This window comes from Osmerus mordax, chromosome 13 (assembly GCF_038355195.1).
Source record: "Osmerus mordax isolate fOsmMor3 chromosome 13, fOsmMor3.pri, whole genome shotgun sequence".
In the NCBI taxonomy this organism is placed as follows: Eukaryota; Metazoa; Chordata; class Actinopteri; order Osmeriformes; family Osmeridae; genus Osmerus; species Osmerus mordax.
In genome coordinates, this window is record NC_090062.1 from 9116327 (window position 1) to 9142236 (window position 25910).

Here is a 25910-nt window from a genome sequence, read left to right on the forward strand (position 1 = left end):
CAATCATTATCTATTTGGGACTCTTTGGGCTGTTCTCTCTGTCATCTCTCCTATTAAGTAGATACTGAATTACATGTTACAATTTGTGCTATTAATCACATTATCAATTAGATACAGTTTCACCAAAACATTTGCCAACTGTAATACCAAGATTCTAACATCAGAAACAAAACTTTACTAAACCGATATCTGACAATTTCTAGTTTTTACAGTTTACCTGTGTTATTTGACCCTATCAGGTTGAAAACTAACAGCAATTTTACTTGTTAACGCACTCTTGTCTATCCGCAGGGGGACGGCAACATCCGCTACTATGAGATCACCTCAGAGAAGCCCTTCTTGCAATATCTGATGGAGTTTCGCTCCCCCGCCCCACAGAAAGGCCTTGGTGAAAATACTTATTTGACTTATTTGACACATAGAAGATATATAAGATAACACTTATCAAAATGCTAATTCAAATTATATTGGCCCTGGTCTGATGTTAGAGTGTACTTTAAGTAAAGTGTCGGACAATAAATATCTGAAGTATGTCTATAAAGATATGTTGAGAATATGAGACACAGAGATGAATGTAATGATAATAATCCAACTAATTAGTAAGGTGGGACAATGTTGTATATTTGTGAAGAATTAATTGGTTAATTGGTTGTTAACCAAAACAACCTGAATCTAACAACTTAAAACGTCTTCCCAGACCCTATGTGTCCCATGTTCACATATGAATCCTTTATTTGACGCATATGGTATTGTGACCCTCTTCTTCCTGCTACAGGAGTGATGCCCAAACATGGGCTGGACGTGGCAGCCTGCGAGGTCTTCCGCTTCTACAAGCTGGTGACCCTCAAGGGTCTGATTGAGCCAATATCCATGATCGTGCCAAGAAGGGTCAGTGAGTACAGCCATGGCCAAGTATTGCAAGTATTGGCGGTAACATTAATTTGTGTTTTGCAATGTTTTTGCAGTCTGGTTTAATAATCCAATCTGAATCATAGTGATATCACCTGACTAGTACTCGTTCACGCTTTCCTATGTGTCCAAAACTCGGACATTTAGTTTTTTTGTGCTAACGTTACATTGGCCATTTCTTTGGCTTTTATAAAAAAATTATCTGATTTCACTGCACAATAATTTAGAAACAATGTGAATCAACACCACAACAACTGAAGCAGCAAACTTTGTGAAACACAAAAATTGTCACTGCCAACACTTTTGGCCATGTGTGTGTTTCTGCCTGTTGCACGAAACAATGGAGTCAGTCCTTTTGAGCATGGCATCTTCTGATTGCTCAAATCGTTTTTTTGACATTAAATGATTATGGTCTCCAGATTTCCAACTCAAAACCTTCATTAATAAAACGTATTGGTCTCATTGTGACTTTGTTCCGGTGCTGCAGTCCGAGACCTACCAGGAGGACATCTATCCAATGACAGCAGGGACACAACCAGCCCTGACTGCCAGCGAATGGCTAAGTGGCATTGACAAAGGTGAAGATCTAATGACACACCTCCTGTACCACCATATCTGTGTCTCCTTTCCCTACATCAGTAAATAATGGAATACACAGCACATTCTTATATTGTGATAGTTGAGTTTGATAAGGGATTTGTTTGAATGCACTCAAAATGATTGCTGGAGTACATGGTTTGGGTTTTAATTTCTCATGAAGACTTGCACTGTATTGTGTGTGTGTTTGCAGACCCAGTGCTGATGTCTTTGAAGGAGGGTTACAGTAGACCCAACCAGCTTGTGTTTAAAGCCCCGGTGAAGGACAAGAAAAGCGTAGTGGTCAACGGCATCGACCTTCTGGAGAACGTGCCACCGAGAACAGAGAATGAGGTGGGTGGATTAGTTCACACACACACACACACACACACACACACACACACACACACACACACACACTGTAGATCTGAAAGACTCTGAAAGATAGAACTACGCCCATCAATTTGCCTATCAGAGAGGATGGTGGAAATCCTAACATTTGCCTAAACCTCTATTGTTCTGTCTAGATCCTAATAAAGTGTCTTTAGAGGATGGAGTAAGCCCCCCCCCCCCCCCCCGACCACTCAATTATGAATGTCATAATCCAAAATCACTACCCCTTTAAACATAAAGTAGATACTGTATCATATTCACTGCACACCTTTAAAATAAATGTACAAATATCAAATAATGAAAAAAAAACATTTAAAACATACAATTTGAACAAATGTATTTTCTTTCCGTGACACTAAACCCCCCATCTCTGCTTCCTCTTGTCTGACCAGCTCCTGCGCGTGTTCTTCCGGCAGCAGGAGGAGCTCCGGCGGCTGAAAGAAGATCTCACACAGAAGGACGTTAAAATACGCCAGCTGGAGCTGGAGCTCAACAACCTGAGAAATGTCTGTCCTAACAACATGTGACCTCCAACATCTAACCCCCCTCTGCCCTGAACTGGCCCATTGGTGCCCACGCAACAATCACCATGTTGAGCCCCTCCACACACACATTCTCATGATGCATCATGCCACCATTGTTGTGACAGAAGATGCGCTATAATAATTGTCACATAATGTTGTAATTCATAAAATGTAAAGATGTAATGATGATGGTTCTTTATTGGTCAGGATAATGATACAATGATGCTCAAATTCATGGATTATTTGACTGGAGAATTGTGAAAATTGGATCAGTAATGTGAGGATTGATTGCTGATAATGCCATTGTCTGTTCACGTTCTTTCATTATGATTAATTGCTACCAGATTTTGTGGTGGTTACTGTAGTTTCACCCTTTCACTGTTGAGCCCCTTCATTGCACCGTCCAGGGGGATACTCCCCCCTCACCCTGTCGATGTGGCAAAGCCTTGGTCATCATCATCATGAAAAATGCCACCTACTCCTCACAAAGATAAGAGAACTCTGGGGAACATGACTGACGCTTTCCCTTCCCCCTTCTTTCCCCTAAAGCCTTAGAGACTGCACACCACCTCAAAGCAAACTACAACATCTCAAGTCACCGAAATGGTAGACTAAATAAATAGTTTGCACCCAATGGATGAGCCAAACTCCATGGGTTTTACAGGGACTTTAATGAGATGCATAGCAGGACTGTTTCTTTTTGCTCTCTGAATGTGTTCGCTGTGCAAAGCTGAATTTCCGTCAGACTGGTTTACAGCAACCCAAATGTAGTCTTACTGGCAGTTTGCCAATTTCATCATTTTAAGTAGACATTAAAAAAATGCTATAAGTATTTATTTGCCTGATATATTTTACATTTTTAGATAACCATGTAGATTTGGTTATTTCATTGTGAATTTGTTGATAATGACTGAGGTCCTGGATAGCTGGATAACTGGATAGTGATTTCTTGATCTAAAAAGTAGCACAGAAGTGTAACAATCAATGGCTTTGTTTCTTGGGGGAAAAAATGATTGCTTAGAATGTGATTTGAGTCTGTGCCTAACAAAAGAAGAAACTGAATAATTAATTCAACTATCATTTACCGTAATGTTACAAGTTATCAACAATGTTAAACTATGTTTTAAATATCAGTCTGTAAGTTACATTACAGTATCGTTGTCATAACCATTTTCATATTTTGAAAGTTGTTGCCTGTGTATGAAAAAGAAATGCATATATGACTATGGAGATCATTCCCTGAACCCTCCATGTGAGGTAAATAACCCAAAATATGAATGGTAGCAAGGATGACTTAAATAATTTCAAAGGGGAATGAATGCAGTGAGAAGAGAAAATAATGTTGGGTGTGTTTAATTACTGAGAAGGGATATGGTTTCTTACAGCCATATAGTTTGCTAAAATTAAGGTGAAGGTCAAATTTGATGTTGGACTATACACAAGTGACTGGTTTGGAAAGGTGAGGCAGTAAATTGGAAGATGGTTAGAAGGGTGAATAAAACATCCCAACCTCAGCTCTGTTCAATGTAACATATTTAAGTGCCAGCCTTAGCATTCACTTGAGTTTCTTGTTTGGCATGTCTTAGACTGACTGAAAGGGACTAATCTGCTAATAACTCAGCTGTGTGCTATTTCTCAGCTGTGTGCAAGTTCAGTGTTTCCTTTTCTGTTTTCCTTCCATGTCTTTTGGATCAAGCAGGGAGTATTGATCAGTGGAATTCGTCTGGAAAGGTTTGGCACTACATTTTTATGATCTTTCTCCATGATGTTAAGAAATGTATAGACTAGATGGGACAATATTTTACTTTACTTAGCATCATATTAATATACCTACAGTATAGATGGTGTAATGTGAGTGTGGTTGTTGCCAACTAATGGTCAATCAATGCACTTTCACAGGGTGTTAGAAGTGTCACAGACACAGGCTACAAGAAAATTACATTTTGGGATCGAGCAAGTGTTAAATAAATTCAACTTCTATTAATTATATACCATTACAGAAAAGCCAGTAGTTTGATTGGGAAGAATTGACATCTAGCATGTCAGCTACACTACAAGCTTGCTATAATGTAGCTGGGTAAAAATGATTGCAATCACAAACTGTGGTCAATTAATCAAATGCAAATTCAGCAAACTGTTTGATATAAATGTAATTGACCATCTGACAATTCTGAGAAAAGATTTATCAGACCAAAGCACATAATTACGATTTATAGTTGAGATTGGAAGAAAAACTATGGTTTTAATCATAGGCTTAGTGAGGTAGGCTCATTTTACCATTAACTGTTGTTATCTGAAAATATAAAATTTATTAATTGTGTACCAAACAAAGTTACTTCAAATAATTTGTCAATAGTAGTTGTATTTTACTAATCCTTTCAAGTGTGTACCAGCCAGATCTGCAAAATAACTAGGATGCTTGTCAATTATCTATACAAGAATCATGTTTTTAATGGAGTTAGGCCTACAGCAGGTCAAAACATTGATACAGTCTAAAAGTGTAAATGTCTATCAAAGAGAATAGAAAACAATAGATTTGGTCATTATTTACAAAAAACACAATTCCCAAGGAAGATTATTTCCACAAGGGCAGACATTATTTGCTATGCTTTAAAAGGACCTGTTGCAGTCATGCTGTTAGCTTGAAGCAGACATGATAATAGCCCTACAAATCACACAAACACATGTAAAAACCAGTAATAATGAAATCCAGTAGGCAACTTTCAAACATATTTAGACATGCAATATAGAACGTTTTAGGTAATTTGTCTGAATATGCAAGTTGTATTTAAATTGTTAAATACCTTTTTAAGGATTTGTTAAAAGTGAGAACACAATTGGATACATATAGGCCTGATATTTGACACTACGAAATGTCCTCCACTGTCCAGCTAGTAGCATGTAAATGACAGTAGACTGTGGAACAAAGGGGACTCAAAGGTAAAAAAACAAACCCCAATAATAATTTTAAAAGTACAGTACTAAACAAACACAAATCAAGTAGTTCAAGGGGATTTAAAATACAAGGTTAAAACAGTCGGGTCACAATGGATCCTCTTGATTTATTTAGTCATCTTCATCCCCCTCTCCTTCCTCGTCAAATTCCCTTTTTCTCTTTAGACCTTGTTGCTCTTCTAGAAAAGAGAAAGTGAGCAATGTTCAGAACAAGGACATGCAATTGTTTCTGTTGTTTACTTGCCACCTACCCTAGTCTTCATTCCATACCAAGTCTCTGCCCCTTTAACCTGGAACTAATTATATCTTACTCACCTACATCATCCTCATCCTCATCATCATTTAACTCTTCCTCCTGGAAAAAATTGTATGATTAACTTGGCTCGAGTGGCACACAACATACCGTTGCATTCAATCCTATTAAGTAACAAGTGAGCGTCATTTAATAATCCTTGCACATGTGTTACATAAACGGTCATTGAACTACATGCTGCAAACAAGTCCTACTGAAACAAGCACTCTCTAAGTCAAAAAGAAAGGTCAAGCAATTGAACCATCATCAATCATTAAGACTCCCCCTTTCTGATTTCTAACCTCTCCACTAACGTCGTCTTCCTCCTCTTCCCCTTCCTCGTCTTCATCCTCTTCTCCTTCCTCCTCGTCCTCATCCCCTGGTACAGTCTCTTCATCATGCTCCTCTACCTCTGAATGTGAAATAAAAGTTGTTTCAGTGCTGCTGTTTCAAGTAAAGCAAACAATGAGAATCACAGGATAAAAGGCAACACTGTTGTGCAAAAATAGACAACAGTAATATTTGTCATGACTTTGTCTAAACATACCATCCTCGTCCTCATCATCATCCAGACCCTTTTCGTATGCCTCTGCGTCAGAGTCTGGTGCTTCCTTGTCATTCTTGTCATAGCCATCTAGATATGTCAACTGCGGTAGTAACTTGAAGACGTTGTCTCTGTAGTCATTGAGGTTTGTCACCTCACAGTTGAACAAGTCTAAGCTTTTGAGTGTCTCAAGTTTTTTCTGTGAAAGGAAAGAAACAGGGTGACCAGCTGTTTAACTCTTCAATTGTGAGTCTACCATTTATTTATATAGCATCAGCTTACCAAGGGTTCTATTGTGCTGAGGTCTTTGATTTTGTTGCCACTGAGGTTGAGGTGTGTAAGATTTGGGCATTTTTCTGCAAATGCTTCAAGGCCACCTGAGATCCTATTATCACTGAGTTCAAGCTGTAACCAAAAATGCCAACCAACCAATGAGAACAGATGGAGATATGCATCAACATAATATCCATAATGCTTGCATAATATACAACCAACCTTTTTCAGTTTACTTAGTTTCGGCAAATTTACCACCGATGTCAGCCCAACATTAATTGTACTTAGAAATTCCAAATCTTTAAATTCTTCCGTGAGGCCCTCTAGTTTGCCTTCATTTGAACGGCAGTTGTCCAGGACTAACTCTTTTACCTAAAAAGAAAGAAAAACACAATTGCTCACTTCTGTAGTCTTCAAGCTATAATTAAATACTGTGTTAAGGTTTTAAAGCAGTCCATAAAGAAAATGTAGGCATATCCTTTATTCCTGGTTGAGTTTCTGTAATGTATCTGTAGTTTTCTGCCTGGTTTCTTTAAGGACTAATAAAACATGCATATGACACTGTAGGAGCCATAGCTATCCACGATAAGATTTATTTTGAGCAGTGCAGAAGGCATATGCCCCCAAGGAATGGGGATGGCTATCAAACCATTCTAGTATCTGCTAAGGACTTCATGAAGGAAGTGCATTTAACTTAAACCCCCCTGACATACCCGTGTCATTCTCTACAGTAGCATAACTACAAAAATAATAAGCTCAAACCGTGTTTCATTGGCAAAGTCAAAGAATCACAGTAAGTCAAATCCTGTGACTTTGATCTTAAAACAGTGAAACCGTTTTTGCATGCTAATACAACCTATCGTGTACTGGGGTCATTCACCGAGTAGGAGGGGCAGCAAAGCCGATACAAACTGAGCTAGTAGGCAATTGTTCATGGTTGCTTCAGCTATTCTTGATGTGGATTGGATTCACATCAACTGTTTGTTAAACGGAAACCATTGTTCGTCTGTTTTCCAAAGTAAACTATAATTCTTGGGTGAAGTATCGTCTTTGTTTCTCAGTAAGATGGCGGCTTGCCCTAGATCACGAAAACTAGAACACGACTCGGAATTGTCTGTGATGAGCGTAGCTGTACAATGGAGATCTATAATTTGTTATACTTTGATTAACAAAGGCACAAAAAGTCGTTAATTGACGAAATAAAGGCACGAGGCAGAATGATGCAGTACGTACAAAAATGCAGAATATTTAGATTGGCAAATAAAACTCTGATACTGTAGCCTATATATATGACATATCGACATACCATCATTACAAAACATTTTGAAACCTACTCTAAATCACTTATTTATGCACGACATTCTTATTCTTTTACATTTCGGTTAAAATGGGCTGTGTAAGGATTTAGCATGTATCTACCTAGCAAGATGACAAAGTGTAATTTTCCAAGAATGCTGAGAACCACACAACTCATAAGACACTGAACAATTACAGTATTGCACTACAGTAGACAACTGCGTACAGACAGCATTACATAGGTGCAAAAAATCAAGGAATAATAATTGTTCCGAATAAAAATGATCCCATGCCAGATGAGAGCGTGACAAATATGGCTTTTTGTTTAAACACTGCTACAGGCATCTGGTGCATTCTCACAAACTTCACAAACAAGCATGATGTAAACCATTTAAAGTTGTCTTGCAACTCCATGACGACAGTGAAGCTGACGTCTCTTACTATAGAGAGATTTAACACAGCTGCAGTAATTTTTCTAGCATTAGGCTATTATAGGCTCAACTTTGTGACACCGTGCAACATCACAGGGAAGATAACAAATATGAAGAACATATCAAAACAATTTTGACATCGATGTTATAGCTTACATCAGATGGCGTACGATTCCGCAGTTCAAGATAAATTCTTTTCTTCATGTCCATTTTGGCCAACTATATTCCACTGATTGACAATCCCCGTAAAATACTTTTGTATTTTAGTGCAAATGCAACCACTTGAACAGAATACTGTTGTTCATTCAAACATGATCTTCTCTGTAGGCGGGAATATGTTTTAGGATTGTCGTCACTACCGACCAATTACAGCCGCCAAGTAAAGAGGCTGAGGATTTCACAGGTTCACCTACCAATAAAATGCGATTATAAAATTGGGTGGGGTTTCCTGGATAAAGTATATTTGTTTGTTATATGAAAGAGGTTGTTTAGATTATTATTCACAACGTTAACTAACCAGATGTACTCAAAGCCTATGAGTAGGCCATACATTATCTATAAGCAACCACAAGCCTATCAGAACAGGATGAAACAGAATTTTGCTAAATAAAATGTAGGCTATGTAATAAAGTAAGCTAATAGTTTCTCTAAACCATCAATGTAGCAACACTAACGTAACTGGCCAATCGCCTGCTTCAGCAACTCCTGGGATAATTTAAAACATAAGCAAAAAACTATTTGGCCACGAAAATACATTCTTACAAATTTCTTCCGACTACCGGTTCATATGTATTACGGAGGTAGGCTACACAGGAGCGACATGCATCATAACCCAGTATGTGCAAACAGCAATGTCAGGTCACATCTTGTGTATAAACCTGTATGTCATGACGGGGGAGGGAGGATGGTCACCTGACTACAATTCTTCGGCGCCATCTTGCACCTAAAACAATGATATGAAATGTATTTTATTGATGAACAAAACAAACAAAAAATCATGATTATCCTACCTATAATTGATGCCACTCTGTAAGGACTCCGGCACTGCTTTAACTGCATGGAAAGCGTAGACCGATTGCATGTTGCTTTGAGCACCAACTTGTTTTGTTTCCTTGATTTCATAGAAATCTGTCGCATTTTATGGCAAATGCATTTCAGGTAATTTCGTGAGCCTCTCATATGATAAAATTCTTCATTCTTTCCCCGGGATATACTTTCCGTAACGTGCCTGCGAGATAATGTGAAACCATTTTGAACATTGCTTGTCGCATAAGCGAGAGCCATATTTCCGTTGGGTGTGTCTCACTCACTCCTGCCCTCGTTCTTCCTTCTTGTAGCTACTGCATAGTGCGTGCTTCGGGTGCGTAGATTTCGTTTTTCACGTTGCTTGATTTGACGCCCGCTACCAACCATCGTGCCGAACTAAACGAAACCCACTTTCAAAACGTTTGCAATTAAGATCTCTACCTGTTATTAGTCATACAAATGTAGCTTCATTCAGTATTTTGAATGAGTTGTTTTATTAAATTTACACGACACACTAATTATAATGGGGAATGATTATCTCCTTTTACAGTTTTAACTGTTCAAAATTGTAGTTTTCATTCTGGAGGCTCACCGGAACAGATGTGATCCTGTTGTAGGGTCAGTGTGTTTTATAGTCCCTTTAAATCCCTGACCCTGTAATTCACGTTTACAATCTTGTAGTCACAGGAATTGCCAAATGTACTATACCAGTGCCATCTAGTGTTGAATAGCCTGTATTTGCTCGTCTTTTTTTGTACTGTAGTCAAAACCATGTGAATTGTCAGTAGCCTAGTTCATTGGAGGCAGGTAACATGAAAAGGAAATGTGGTAGTATGGCCTAAATTAGATTACAAACAGCACAATTATTACAGCATGGACAAAGATCTAGGACACTGGGAATGACTGCAAATTGCCACCTTGATGATATCTAAATAAATTATGAGGCAATTGCTCCATTGCTTGGCCTCCACTTTAACAGATATTGTGACCTACCAGTGAGTGAATTTAGGATATTAATGTTAATTGTGTTGAATATGAAAAGGGAAAGGGATTGTCTTTTTTATCCACTAGATGGAACCCTGGTGATGGTATAAATCATGTAAGCTAGAAAACAATATCATAATATTGTAAAATAAATAGATAGCAGTAAAAACTGACAACCACAAGGGGGTTGTATTTATTTAGAAAAGGAAAATGGTAAACATCTCCCTCACTTTGTAGAGCATATCCTCTTATCAATAGATTTTACTTTCAGGACCTGTGTATGTTCACTTTGTATTTTTTCTTCTTTCAGAAGTATTATTTGAATTGTGCAATATTTTAAGGTTAAGATGTTGCTTAAATGAAGCGAGGGCTTTTATTCACAATAATGGATTAAATTACTAATCCTATGCAAATCTTACCTGATGCCTCATGTCGCTTCTGTGTTAAAAAAAAAAAAAAGCTACACTAAACAAAGCTCCTGAGGTAGCAACAATAGACATGCTTAATGCAGACTGGATTCAGACGATCTGATTCTTATGTAACCTACCAATTGTTCTATTGGATAAAAGCCACTTACCTGTCTTCATGCTGACTTAATAAGTTACTGTTTGAGCCCTAATTTGGAAATTTGGTGATTTCAGCCAAGGTCTCGTCAAATTCATCTCTGGATATAGCTCTTCGACTTGTGCCACATCATGGTGTGTTTCTTTTCCTGTGATTACATTACATAGATGATGAGAATTGTGAAATCCATTTGACCATGGTTTGGATTTAATTACCCAGCCAAGACAAACTATTAGTTGCTTTCAAATGTTGTTTTGGTTTGATTAGGCTCAGTTAACCACAGTAAAAAAAAAATATATATATATACAATTTATATTGTAAATTGATTATTTAGGCCTAGGAGTAGGCTCAATTACTGTCTGGAAAACTAGCCCTAAACCACAAAGTAACCTTGCAAAATTCAACTTGTTTGCATGTCTGACAAATATGGGAGCCTTAGTGGAAGTATGCACTGCTCACGGGTAACTGAGTAGCTTTCCATTCATTATTCATGTTGATTGATTCTGTCAGTTTTGAGGACAGCGCCTTGTAATTGAACACCCGTGGAGGAGAGAGCATAGTAAATGCAGACTATTCTTCTCAAACTTTGCATTGAAGAGCCTATTTATTCATCTCATACAACTAAAGTGCAATGAACACAAGACTATTCAAGGAACCACACAGGAGAGACAAATCAGTTTTGTTCCATGAATAGTGCATGAAGTGCAGCAGATAAATAAGATGCACAGTTCTAACCAGTATTTCTATGGTTAGTGCCAAGGAATGGTTTGAATTTGACCAGATTAAGCTACTTCTAGAATAAACCAAACAGCAACATACTTTTGAATGGTTATGTTTAGACCTTTCCCAAGACATTTTTGCGTTGTCATACTTTTAATCGCCATGTCCACACTGACAATAGACAATATTGATGGATACTGTCTTTGATGTTGTCACTATATTGAAGGGAAGCACATTTAGTTTCACATTCTGGATCACATCTTGAGCCAGCATCAAAGTTATCAGCTACAATTCACTGTAAGGTGTCCTGAAACATCAGTCATGTGCCAGAGACATGACAGAATCCCCCCAATTTATCTAGTTGCCTGAAACTCTGCATCATCATGCTACAAATCTAACCACAGCTCCAGAGACCTGAATCAGAAATGTATTGAGTTACTGGCCTCTAACATCTTTGCTGTATCACAAAATTAAACGGTTGTGGGAAAGGATGTGTTTTCCTGTTCAATTACTACTTATACCTTTCAGTCACTTAAAACTGCTATAGCAAGAAGTTGAAGGAAGTTATGGCATAATCTTTTGAAATCCAGCATGATGTATATGTAGATGCAGGCATCTCCATTCTGTTCAAGTAGGGCAGTCAGACGTTGTCTTCTTACTTCTCTCCTCTTCTGCCTTTTTAACTAGTTGTGCTTGTTTTTCTCCATTGCAGTCTCTTTCCGAACCTTTACTTGTGTGTGGTCTCCTGATGATTCCCATGAATGGTATATATCAGTATTCTGAATGTGAGTGATTATGTGACTGTGAGTGATTATGTTACTGTGATACTTTGCTCTTATGGTCTTTAACGCAATGTCATGTACTGAATCTAATGTTCACATCGTATATTTCCAGATCTGATAGTTTAAATGTTAGTATTCATCTATAGCATACAAACTGTGCTGAAATGCACCTGTGGTATTACAATGTTAACATAGATTACATTATGCCTGAGTTCTAGATGAAAAGTGGAGGAAGCATAATTACATATTTACTGGTCGATAATCTGCAGTGGGCGCAGTCATAAAGTGGGTTATCTTCTTGTTAATCCCAGGGCAGTGTGACACACTGCATGCGGATGACATCTGCACACTGTTGCCAAGGCCCCAACAACAAGCAATCTTTGTCCTTATGGTATTGAAAAATTGAAAGGAAGTACATCAACTGTAATGTGGAGACTACAGTACAAAATTGGTTGCATTTTGCATACTTGAAACTATTCCAAATCTTTCACATTGTAAAGTTTTATGATTTGGTTCAAAGCTTTACTGTTGGCACGTTTACTCCTTTAGATTTTACTCTATATTCACTTCACTCCCTTTATACTTTCATTTATATGAAATATGAATGAAAGAAGGTCGTTGGGTTAACCAGCATTACAATTATAGGGTTTTAAAGCGAATTTCTTGATTTACATGGCTTCCCCCTGTGTAATATTTCCATGGACCTTCCTAATTTGCATAATTTTCATTATCCTGTGAAACAGGTCTACTTCTCAAAAGGACATTTCTTTTTTTTTTTACTCCTCATCAATCCTGGGTATACACACAAAAATATCTTTTCAGATTTTGAAGCATCTAAACTTGGGCTAAGATGATAGTAGCGTGGCATTGTACAAAGATAATTATCTCGACTCAGAGAAGCTAATTCTACCCGAGGCCATGTCTGTTTTTTAATAGATGTGGCCTCCCATTCGTTTTTTACTGCACCTTGTTTAGTCGCAGAGAAAATCTCATGCAGAAGCATAGGCCCCAAATTACACAGCAGTGACAACACAGTAAAGCACTTTCTCATCTACCAGAATCCTCTTTGACACACAAACTTCACCTCATCACCTCCTGTTTGCCTGTCAGACAAAGAAGGTGCATTTGTATGGGAGAGACAGGTGTTTTTTTTCCTTCAAATTTTCCTTCTCTGCGGTATGAAAATGGAAAAGGAGAAAAGACACCCCTAGCAGTCCTCTGAGAGTACCTACCCCTCTTGGCAGGCACTCAGGCAGGCAGGGAGGGACTCCAGACCAAGTGAGAGCAAAGGATGACTGATCTGAAATGGAGGACTGATGTTTTGATGAGCCGTGTGCGGAGCTAAAACCCTAGCCCCTGGTATCTAGATCATTTGTAGACTAATGGTGAGGGCGCGTTCTGTGTTAGGATGCAGCGAATGTGAACACCCACTCACTTCCCTGCTTCTCAAATGGATATTCTGGCATAGCATCATCCAGGAGCAGGGCCGCAGAATGTTCAATCCATAGAGCAGCACACTGAGTTTCCAGATGTCAATGCAAGATTAGTGATGGATTGTGGCTTCAAAGAAACTGTGCTCAGTCCACTCAAATGACTGCTTAAGCAGTTCTGAAAGCACAGGAGCTCAAGATAGAGATGAGTTTGCTCATAAGAAAAATAGGAGAGGTGTAGCCACTGCTTAAGAAATATAAATGAATTCTCCCCGCTCATCTACAGAACTGTGCGATCAACTGAACCTTCTTTAGTCCCGACCCCAAAATAAGCACTAAAAAAACCCTAACCTCTCTGGAATGTATGTCATGAAATATTTAGTTGTGAAAGAAACAACACTGCACTGTGTTCAAGACCAAAACAACTTAGCCTGTGTTCCAACCTCTTGCTTGTTTTGCATATATTGAAAGTGAGAGCACACAATCAACTCTAAGTCAGTTTCAGAAATGACATAAAACTAAAATGAGTCTGTAGTTGAGCATCTTTATGACTAGTTTTTGCTTCACCAGGCTACCATCTTAGCTCTCCGAGTCATGTTAATGAGGACCTCCATGGTAAACACAACCTGTCTGAGAGAAGTGGGTGGTGCTGTAAATATTTATAAAGGCTATGCACCGTTGCACTTGCTACTACAATGCTCAGCTTCAACTACATTAACAAACCCTGTGAGCGTAGCTCATTAATCTTTTATGACCTTGGAGAGTGAGATAAAAAACAACAGAGGGTAACAATACAAGCATACTGCAACTCTAGAATCAATCAGCTGTCAAGCCCTACCATGCCCAATACCAACAGCCAATCTGCATCTTCCAGCGGCTTCCGGGGAAATGGGAAGACTTGAAATAGCACAGATTGCAAAGATGCAAGATAGTGAAAGTAAATGAATGAAAATGTTGTATCTAGGCAGGCAGAAATAAGAGATTATTGGTGGAAAAGATGATCCAGATACACTTGTATGCATTTGTCCGCTTTGTTTGCATTTGTCCGCTTTGTTATGTTATGGTCAGATGCATGAGATAGTTTTGGTCATCTAAAAAGTAATGTAGAGATTTGCTTAGACTGGACATAAGATGTTTGTCTGGAACACATCTAGCTTGGGGGATGAATGAGAAGGATGGGTGAGGGAGTGGCCTTCCCTGAATGCAGTATGGTCAAAGTCTGTTTCTCAACTGTAATGTCTGATGGAGGCCATTTGAGGATTACAATTCAATGTCAAGTTGAAGGACAAGGCATCAGTCATATTAAGGCATATTCAGGAGCACTTACGGTTGTTATAGAACTATTTTGCAATCATACAGAGTGATTGCAAATCAGAGTAAGATGCAAGGTCACCTTGATGAGCTTGTGGGCACACTGAATGAGATAGAATAATGAACACATACTATTTGTATGGAATCCTAGGACAAATAAAGCCCTTTTTGAAAGATGCATTCTTGAACACAGGTCAGATTTTTATATAATATATACTGTACAATAAAGTATTTCTAATAGAAATATACAGTATACTGTATTTGTCTACAATGTCCAAGAGGCCAAGAGTTATATTTCATACATCATCTATAAAGCCCTTTACGAAATGAAAGTACAGGGTTGGGCAACTACATCCCAAAGCACAGATAGTTCGTTCATGAAATTATCATTAATTAATTTCTTCACTTCACCCTCTTATCTTATTAGAACACAAGTTACCAGGAAGTTCATTTATTCAAGCACTTTTACCCTTGGAATCCACATTTATTTTGACTAGATTGAGCTGTTAGACCCACATTAATCTTCTTTAAGTGACATATTCTGCTCTTTATATTGCTTTTTACAGAAAAATAAGAATAAGATTAGAACATCAAAAAGAAGCAAATCCTCACTGAAGGGAGAAAGGTCTCAGTTTTAAGATAAAAAGATCTTTTTAAAACAGATGTTTTCAGATTGATTTAGAGACCCTTGAGTTTGTACTGAATGTCTTCATCCAAACTGATCTCTTTCTTCTATCTATCTCTCCCTTTTTCCATTCATTGAGGGTTTTTATAATTAGAGGTTAATATCAGATGGCTCCAGTGCATTAAAGTGATGCGACTCTCCTTCTTTCTCCAAAGTGAAAATGAGAAACCATCACAGAATACAAATAGCCTGAGATCAAATGAACTTTGGGGGTTTGAGCGGGTTATCCCTCCCAGTCAGTCAGCATCAGGCCATCAAGCCTTGCAATAGAAACCCACAGAGTGTAATGTACCCTCCCAGTCACTCATATGGCACACAAGTAAACATGCACACACCATGATGACATCACAGCATCAATCTAAATGACCAGATCCAAAGCTTTGGATCTGGTCATTTTCTCCAACTTGTACTTTCAATGCAGTTGACAGCACCAAAAGATGTATTGTACAGCCCAGGATGACTAAATGACTACAAAGATTAGTTTACCACTTTTATGTATCCCTCTGTATGAAAGGCTACATTATAGTTAGTAGAATGACCTGACTGGCCATTTGTGTTAACAAGAGGATCATGTCCAGTTTGTTTTTGCAAAGGACATATAACCTTGTTTTGATAACAAACCAAGAATTCCTGCATCTGGACATTGCCATTGCATCCTACTGCACATGACTGTAGTTCATTCTTAATATGCTACTGGCAATGTAGTTTATAGAATGCCAGATAAGTACTAAAACTCTGACTGGTATTTGAAGCTCGTATCACACTGCTCTTCTAAACCACTACTATCTGCCATGATTTTGAGCTTAGCATGGGTAGGAGACGGGAGCGTCGAGCTGCTCCTCAGGTGTGGGAGTGTTTCATCAGCCTCTGAACACAAGAGACAGAACGAGAAAACACTAAGCTTATTAATTTTCATAAGATGCTCCATGTTCCTGGAAGAGGGGAGCGAGGCCGAGGACGCCGTCTGCCAGGAAATGTGATTAGTTGCTGAAATGCCCTCTGCAGTTTTAACAACCTTTCCCCTGTGTCTTTTCCAAAAACCCAAAGAGCCTGCTTGATTCTCTTCCTGTATTCCCTTTCCCATGCTCAAACAGTGTGAATAATGTACAGGGTACATAATAATTTGTACCTGTTGTCTTTGTTTTTACCTGTTCCCATTCCTCTCACAATAAGCTGCCAGTGAGCATTTCCAATTTCTTGCCTCAATCAAAGTGAAAATAACATTCATCAATACATGTAGACATTTGTCATCAACAAACAAAACTGTATAAAATGTCACAAACACAGTACCACGTCACAAACTCTTGTTGATTTGATCCTTTGGAAAACAATCAGGTTGCTTCGTTATCTGCACAGTTTTCACAGAACACTGATATACTCATCCACCTGTATCCTCTCCACAATCAGAGAAAAGTACTGTACACTATGTGGCCAAAATTATGTGGACACCTAACCATCACGCCTATATAAGTTTGTTAGACACCAATTCCAACCATGGGCATTAATATGGAGTTGCTCCCTTTAATGTGGCTGAAACACCCAATAAACACCCAACTCAATAATTAGTGGAGATGTCCATATGCCTCTGGCCAAATAGTTTAGATAAAGGAAATTACATTGATGCCAACTATAAGTCATGCCATACACTGGGGTTGAGGTCATCAATCTGCAAGCAAGTATGGGTACTGAGTAAAGATTTTCATTGCAGATCAAGAATCCTTTCAACAGGAGGGATGAAAAGATGGATGCTTAATGCTCACGAACCAAGTCAATAATGCATGGAGGTGAGTGAAGAAGCAAGATCAAAAGCCTAGCATGACATGGAGGGCAACACGGTGTATTGTGATCTGAGGGACATTAGAAAAAGTCAAAACCTCCACCACATCTAAGACACATTGTATAAAACACACACATAAAATAAGCGTAACATAAAGTGGCTGCTATCAGAAAATTAGAGGCACACATGCTTTTTTAGTTTGCTAGTGACAGTATATGCCATCACAGCAAGACTTTCACAGAGAACAACTGTGATTACGGGCATTGTTAATCATGGCATCGATTGTTGCTCCATTTTTATATACTCCAACAAAACATTTGCCCGATATCGAACAGAATGCCTTCAAAGTAGACTGTATAACTTCTATTAGATTTTTTTGTTCACATCCTAATAAAAAATCCATTATCTTAATCAAAAAACAGAAATGGGCCTATACATACACACTAAAATGATCAACTATCTCTGATTATCAGTAAACAATTATGCCGTTGTTTATTGCTAGGATTCCTGCATTTTTAGCTTGAATGAACATATTTTTGAGCGTACCATTTGGCATTTAAAATGTCTATAAGTACTAAAGGTAGGATACATCTCAATACCGTGTAGGCTAATGCTTGTGAATTGGGAGTCCAAGCCTTTCAATTATTCACAAAAATAACCCACATGGACTTTTTGTTAATTTTAGAAACTGAATTTTATGGAACTGGATTGTAAAAAGCTTAGTAGAAGTTGGAAGAGGTTACAATAAATAAGTCAAACAAAATGTGTATTTTTTGAGTTATTCTAAATCATATTATTTAATTCCCAAAGTGATGTTTTCTCCATATTTTATACGCGTGTAATGCAAGTTTAAATGGACAGTTATGCCAACAAATGATGTACACGACAATGATGAGTGAGCTTGCAAAGAAGACAAAAACGTACTTTAATGCACAATCGTGGCACCTTGCGTCAATCTACTAAACAGCAGACAAAAGCTTAGGTTTCATTGGACCTTGCCGTTTCCAATGGTGTATTTCATTGGTTCATAAAAAAACTCCACCTTCTCGTGCTGTCTCGCGATGTCTGTCTTAGCAGGAGTGAGAACCTGACGCTTGATCCACTGCGCTCACAAATGTTCCTGCTGTATCAAGAGAGGTAGGGAAGTCTTGAAAAGAGAAGCACTGAGGGAGCAGCTAGCTTCCTAGTCTCCCTTGTTTTTTTAGGCAAGTCACTTGTGGATATTTAGTACGGTATCTGAAGAAGAAATATTGAGCTCTGGCGTCGGTAAGTCACACGTCTTTCAGTCTTCTCTTTTTTTGTTGCCCTCATCGCCCATGAAGGGCTAGCTAATATATATATAACTATACAATCCAATACAAAATGAAATAACACAGCTAACGTAAGTTTGTCTTAGATTTACGAGGCTGATGGTTAGCTAGATGCGTGATGTGGATATCATTATAATATAGCAAGCTATGGTAAGAGAAGATACCTTTTGATTCAGACATGATTCGCAACTTCAAAGCTGTGACTGTGAGCTACTAGCATGTATGCTACTAGCTGAGTGTCTAGCTAGCTAACACAATGTTCTATTTGCTGGATGCAGCGATTCAGAGTGCCGGGCTGTTGACAAAGTATTGACTATACTGTTCATAATTTCAGTCGCATACTTGCCAATGCAATACAAAATCCATGCAAAGCGTTTACTACCCTTTCTTACATGTATGTCTCAATTGCTATCCTGTGTGATTCACAAGTGTAACGCCGGGGCTCTTGAACACTACGTCTGGTCAACCAAGTAGTCTGATCTGAACTTCTGTGGTCTGCAGTTAGCCTGCAAGGTTATAACTATCAAGCTTAGTCTGTCTAGCAAGGTTTTCTTTGATCTACTATCAATGAGAAGCTGTAGTCCTGATGTTTTGGACCAGGTTGAAGCTAACTTGGAGTTTTTTTTCTGGTCTTAACCTAACAACCTATCTCAACTGTACCATATCCCTCCACGTTAAAGATGTCTTCAACTGTCTAGTGAACTTTGCGTCTCAACAATGTATTAAACGTTTTTGTTAGCCTGGTTTGGCTATAGTATATGCCTGAAACTACATTATGTTCTGGTATTGTTGCTGTCTACATCTATCTTTAATTAAACTTGACGTGTTTCAAAGCCATTTCCCAACGCCTCCAACTTAAATCATTGTTGTGACAAGTTCAGAGCTATTTTAGATTTAATGTAGAGACACATCATCAAACTATTTTATAAGACCATAGAATAATGCCTGACGTAAACTTGTGAATAACCAAATAGTTAAATATATTTAGGGTTTGGGTGTGCACTGTCTCCTTTGTAGTAGCTATCCTCCTTTGCAAACCTTTGAAATGTCAGCGTCAGTCAGTGCGTGTCTGCAAGGTGGTTATTTAACTCAAAAGTGCTGCCGACAGCTTTCTGCTACACAGATTGAATGTGGTTTGCTGGACATCTGCTACCCAGCTCCAGATTTCTTACAGAGATTTCAACACAGGCCATGGTTATAGTAAGGTCTGATGCTGCTTGCCTCAACAAGAGTCAGCTTGTTACATATTTTACTATAGTTTGCTATTCCATTTGTGGTTGTTCTTCTTCCATATTATTTCTACAGCCAAGCATCTCATCAAATATTGCAGTCAGACTTTTCTCCTGAACTTTGCTTTACCTGTCAAGGCGTTCATTGTGTCAGTAGTTGCCTGTATTGTATTATAATTCATACCTCGTTCCCAGTCTGGGTGCACTCGCTGATTTAACTAATGCAGCCTCAAAGTAAGTTGATTCGACTGTAATCTTTTGTCCTGCTGAGTGGGATGATAATTACGATGCCTTCTTCCTATGTGGCTCTGATTGTGCTTTGTGAACAATCAGTGTGATGTGACTTGTGTGATGCTGACCTGTATTAATGGCACTATGGCTTGACGGCAGAGCTTATTGCAGACAGAGGATACAGCTATTTTCCAGACTGAGTAGAGATGTCCTCCTCAGCTCCAGTCAGCTGGAATATAGCCTTGCCTTTTTTTATGGCCTTCAGTAGCACCTTTGCAAAGTTAATTTGTCATTTGCGAACATTGTTTCAACATGTCTTTAATGTAGGCTTATGGTACAATGGTTAAGCCATTGGCAAAACTGCAATGTTGTTTAGCTTAGATGGGGTGTGAATTGACTTGTGAATTCCAGACCAATCAGTAGTTTTGTGATGTTGCACCAATGTGTGGGACTTTTGAAAATTAGCTATAGTATTCCTTTCTTCCCATTTTTAAATAGCAAATTTATTAAAAATGGCAAAGATCTTTCTGTATGTAAAAGTATTGTGGTTGTGGCGGTTTGGATATAACTCAAAAGGCAATTTTATGCCACAGAAATTCTAATATCTTCAGGTAACTTTCAACAATGCTTTGCTTGCTCTTGAGTTTTGAAATATGCCAGATGTAAAAGTAAGTACTGAAAAGATGCATGATTTCTGTCATTGTTAACTCTCCCTTGAAGACTGTCTTTAAATCCTAGTGATTGGATGTACTACAGTTGTTGACTTGAATCATCTCTAGCGGTTTGTTGGAAGGTCTTGATTGGTCGGTTCAGGTGGCAGCATGGATTAGCCTATCAGAGGTAGAACGTTAAGCACCAGGCAGATGGCCCACTCTACTGCATCTCATTCCCTGCAGGAGTTGACCAGGAAATCCCTAGATTACTTTTATGTACTCTCAGGATATGCCAATTTTGTGGAGGTCTTTAACCTCTCACCATTTTTTTTGTTTGCATTTTTTGCATGTGTTTTAAGTGCTCTGTAACATTGCAATGGGTCTTCTGTAAATTCTTCAGGACGTTAGACATTTTATTATTATATTATTATAATGTTACATATCACTTGTAATTAGTTATTAACCTGTGTTAGGCTGTAGAAGTGAAATTTCTCTTGTTTAAAAATGTCAGAATAAAGTTCGATATTTTATTCTCTATAGTGCTCTTTTTTTAAAATTGTTTTTGTATGTAAATGTAAGATGTAACCTCTGTAATCTCCTCATTAGAAAAACTCTGGCTGACCTCCACAAAAGATACATTAGTGCATTAAAGCATAATTAACAGAACTCTTAACCGTTTGTCTTCACGTAATGGTGAAGTCATCTGCATATCCTTTTTAAGAGGCAGAACTTTACTTAGACTAAATCATTAGGGGCACTGCCAATGCCTAGCAAGTGATTTAAATAAGATGTGTATGATATTTCCAAGGACTAATGCACTGGAAGTGGCTGGGGGAATGTTTCCATCCAGAGCAGTAAGGAGGCGTTGGAGAGTGAACTGGCCTCTCTTAGTGGCTGCTAGGTATTTTTTAATTTAGTTTTTACTGCAATTGTTTTAATAAGCAATTTTTTTCATTCAAGTCATGTTAGACCTAAGATATTACATTAAAAGCATTAACTTTATTGCTGCACAGCTTAGTTTTCTCAAATAATTTGGTGCCTCCGGACCATTGCATGACGCCGTTCTGTGCCTGTGTTTTGGTCTTCGGCGGCCTTGTTGGTGCGGTCAGCCTAAATGCATCTGCTTGTCTGTTCCAGCGCTTTAGCGGCTTGAGTCGGCTCATCACATGTATTTATGTCCTACATTGTCTGTGATGCAGAGTGGAGTGCTAAGCCAGAGCCTCCTATGGAGCCTAGTAATAATAGGCTCATGTTGGAAAGGTGACCCCATTTTGGCACCTAGGCTGGACACTTCCTAAAGCCCTGCACCCATCCAGGGTTCAAGTTGCTCTGGTCATTTGGAATGCTGTGATGGCTTGGATGACTGTTCAGCTGGCACTAATGTGCTTTTTCATTTTGGTGTCGCTGTAGACGGCCACCAGCCACGCAGACCGTAGTTCAAGTTCAGCATAGTGATGCTAAGGCAAACAAGGAATTTTCTGTTGCTTTCAAAGAAACACAAAGAAGCCATAAAACACCAGAGACAGAAGATTGATGTAACCGGAAAGCCCTTGTAATTAATATGTTACTGATATAGGCTAGTTTAAATGGGGAAGAGATATTGGGTTGGCTAAGATTATTTTTTTTTTGTTGCTAGCCCTGGTCTGTTAGCATGTCAGGTCACAATTGGGGATGAATATGTGTTTTCAGTGTGTTCATCTAATAATGAAATATCCAGTAGATCCACTGGCTTGGCCTCTTCATTGCATGGTGCTGTTTCTTCTGGCTGGACCAGATTGTCACTCAGATAGCAGTGCCAGAAGCCAATAGTTGTAGGTTTTGGTTCTTAAGGCCTGAGTTTGAGGGAACATGACGAGCAGTTTGCAACAACCTAACACCTAGTGGAAACCCTGGAGGAGACACTGGCAGGGGTTGTACACCTTTCGTATTGTGAATGCACTTAGAATACAGATTCATTTGCAAGATTATTTGATTGGTGTTTCCACAAATGCATCTAACTTGCAGTTTTACAAGGCTACATTGCTTTATGGGTAGTTTCATTCACTCTCATTGTCATAAATCCCTTGCATTAATGACAGAAAAGTTAATAACTGTCAAATAAGCCTCTCAATTAAAGAAGCTTTCAACAATAAAATGTTTTTTAATTTTACTTGCCTCGAAGACTGCTGACAGTCCTAAACACTGCTAACTACGAGACTATGTGCTATGCTACCGAAAAGGCATTGATTGCCAGGTATCTTTTTCCTTATTACAATTACAGTAAGAACCACTTGTTATGGAGAGCGTTAAACACTGTTTTGTCTGTGGGGTGTTCTGGGGTCTCAGTGGGACTGTATAACTTGCTGGAGCACCCCTCGGGCCATAGCTGACCATGGCCCAGTTCACAGACACAAGCCAGACAGCAGTAATGCTCTCATACCAGGGGCATCCTAATCCCCAGACAACCCCACCCCCTTTTCCGAAAATACCAAGCCCCATCAGCCCCTACAACAAAAGGATCCCTTGCGCCAAGACAAACAGATATGGAATTGTACTCTCCTCCCCATATTCACTGTGCACCAGATCCACATGGAATAGACTTGGGCTTTTACAAGTATGTGTCTGCCCTACCTTCAGGGCCAGACTCCAAGCACAATGCCAGGCGTTTTTTGTAACAGCCAGAATATCCAGACAGGCTTTCTCACAGGGACTGCTGCACTCTTGGGATTCAGCTGCTCTGGTTGGCTGGACCACTTGTAATCTGTGGCTTGATGCTCTCCCTGCTGTCCTGTGCTCTGCCTTGCCAGCCCTTGGCACCAAAGGTGGCAAAGCCCCCCCCTCCCCCACACACACCAAGACTGATACATTCTGGAGCCTGCCTATGGAGCTTTAGTTATGCAGTCAGAGCCAAAATGGTTCTTTCTGTCCTCTTAACTATGCTTAGCCTAGGTCCTCAAGTGTAGTCTTTTCAACATACTGATTTAAGCGGAGAGGTTCCACTATGAGTTTCTTGTAAAACTGAGGGTCAGATGGCTGAGCGGTTAGGGAGTCGGGCTATTAATCAGAAGGTTGTTGGTTCGAATCCCGGCTGTGTCAAATGGCGTTGTGTCCTTGGGCAAGGCACTTCACCCTACTTGCCTCGGGGAGAATGTCCCTGTACTTACTGTAAGTCGCTCTGGATAAGAGCGTCTGCTAAATGACTAAATGTAAATGTAAAACTGGGATTGATTTGGCCTTTGTGTCATACAGTGTCTTAAGTGTCTTTTCTCTTCATTTTTGCTTTGTTCTGACATCCAATTCTATTGAGTTGTTCAAACAAATCCTAATGGGGTGGGGTGGAGCTGGCACTGGTTTGTCCTGTTAACCCTTGATATTGTTGCAGCTTGCAACTGCCAATGAGTTTTCTTGTTCTCTGTTCTGGTCTTCAGATAGAAGTTGACACTGGATGACTTGCAGAGAAGAGAGAGGGAAACCTCACCAAAAGCAACCATGGCAACAAGTGGCCATCTTCTGTTTTTTTTATGCAGCCTATTTAGTCAGATGTTCAGACTAGTAATTTAACACGCGACAACTTGAATGTCTCCCCTTCCCAGTCCTTTGTAGGCCCTAGTTTTCTGTCCTCTGCATAGAAAGGGGGAGCTGTGCTTCCAAAGAATGCACATTCTTGTTTCATATATCCTGCGTTTGTACGGGCTTGAGTGTGCCACGGCCAAATTTCTTCAATACTGTGACAGTGCTGGCATTCCATATCATCAGTGTAAAAACAGGAGATATCTTTTGACTTAAAATAGTATGCAATAGTATTTTGAATGCCGAGAATGATGCCAAGCTGACTGAGCAGTAGGCTACTTTGACTCACTTTCTGTGCCAACATCAGATGCAAAGTGTCCTTGTGTACATTTCATTTATTCATGTTTGCCCCACACCGAATCGAACCATGGCAAGTCTCACTTTCAAATAGAATATGCTGCTTTTCCATGAACACAAGGTATCGCTGCATATCAAGGACACATTCTTGCTTAGTTTTAGTGACAGTGTAACGGCCCTTGGAAGCTTACTAGCTGCAAACAACAGGTTGTTAGTGTCGATGCCTGGAGCCAGTCAAACATCCAGAAGCAATGTGGCCCATCTGATTCTTGTGTATGTATCATATGAATGTCACCATCCTCCACAGTTCACACCAACAGAGAGGCTTGTGGTCTTTAACCTCCCACTGTTGAGCAGCCAAGGCTTACGTCCTGGACTGCCATTAGGATCTGGAGATTGAAAGCAGATACCTAACAATTGCATTTCTTTGGCTGAACCTTAATTGAAATTGTTCACTTGTGCTCACTATCTAAATGTAGTAGCAGCATGTAGACTATTGGAGCCTAATGCTTAATCTAAATTATTGGCCTTATGTTTATTGAATTTAGTTCATTAATAAGATGGTGTTGCTGTTAGTCTGTTTGTAAACATCTTGATGTTTCTTCTAAGTGAATAAGCATTGTTGCATAAATAGCTTGAGTCATAGAAAGGAAGATAGTTAGGCCTAGGGTTTAAAACGGCTTCAGAAGTATGATAAATGATGCATCTTTTATACAGTGGATGACTGTAGGGCTCTCCACACGTGAAGCCAGTGTAATGAAATGTCCCTGGGCTGCCATTTGCTGCTTCGCCTCGAGCCGCCCACTTACCCGTTCGTGCTGAAATTGCGTTTTGCTTAATCCTTCTAACATTTTACATTTACATTTAAAATGTTGTCATTTAGCAGACGCTCTTATCCAGAGCGACTTACAGTAAGTACAGGGACATTCCCCCGCGGCAAGTAGGGTGAAGTGCCTTGTCCAAGGACACAACGTCAGTTTGCATGACCGGGAATCAAACTGGCAACCTTCGGATTACTAGCCTGATTCCCCCACCGCTCAGCCACCTGACTCCCTAATGGCTGTCTTTCTCAAACCAGTGCATGGAGATGCCTCCCTCCAATATTTTGAAACGGGGTGTCTATGGCTGTCATCTCGCACAGCAAAAAAGCCATTCCTTATCAACCCCTC

At 39.2% G+C, this 25910-nt stretch overlaps 3 protein-coding genes across 5 annotated transcripts in view; 2 read left to right on the plus strand and 1 right to left on the minus strand.

The window, feature by feature from the left end:
* The window catches only part of coro2ba (coronin, actin binding protein, 2Ba), a 32456-nt gene extending 28267 nt beyond the window's left edge, over positions 1-4189 (plus strand). For both annotated transcript variants that reach the window (XM_067248605.1, XM_067248606.1), the window contains exons 8-12: positions 292-388; positions 776-888; positions 1397-1487; positions 1700-1839; positions 2271-4189. In XM_067248605.1, coding sequence (XP_067104706.1) covers positions 292-388; positions 776-888; positions 1397-1487; positions 1700-1839; positions 2271-2405 — 576 coding nt within the window. In that variant the 3' untranslated portion in view covers positions 2406-4189. The remainder of the gene's footprint in view (positions 1-291; positions 389-775; positions 889-1396; positions 1488-1699; positions 1840-2270) is intronic.
* Positions 4190-4827: 638 nt separating this feature from the next.
* anp32a (acidic (leucine-rich) nuclear phosphoprotein 32 family, member A) lies at positions 4828-8466 on the minus strand. Of its 2 annotated transcripts, XM_067248607.1 has the most exons (7): positions 8350-8466; positions 6689-6838; positions 6476-6598; positions 6197-6392; positions 5952-6061; positions 5673-5712; positions 4828-5536 (listed from the first exon to the last, which is right to left on the minus strand). In XM_067248607.1, exons 1-7 carry the CDS (start codon positions 8401-8403, stop codon positions 5469-5471), a joined length of 741 nt encoding a protein of 246 aa, XP_067104708.1. In that variant the 5' UTR covers positions 8404-8466; the 3' UTR covers positions 4828-5468. The 2 variants fall into 2 exon arrangements, with proteins under 2 accessions (XP_067104708.1, XP_067104709.1); XM_067248608.1 differs by lacking the exon at positions 5673-5712 and having other exon boundaries at positions 5964-6061.
* A 10151-nt stretch (positions 8467-18617) lies between these two features.
* The window catches only part of glceb (glucuronic acid epimerase b), a 37941-nt gene continuing 30648 nt past the window's right edge, over positions 18618-25910 (plus strand). The window contains exon 1 of the mRNA XM_067249489.1: positions 18618-18738. The gene's annotated coding sequence lies outside the window, so the exon portion shown is untranslated. The remainder of the gene's footprint in view (positions 18739-25910) is intronic.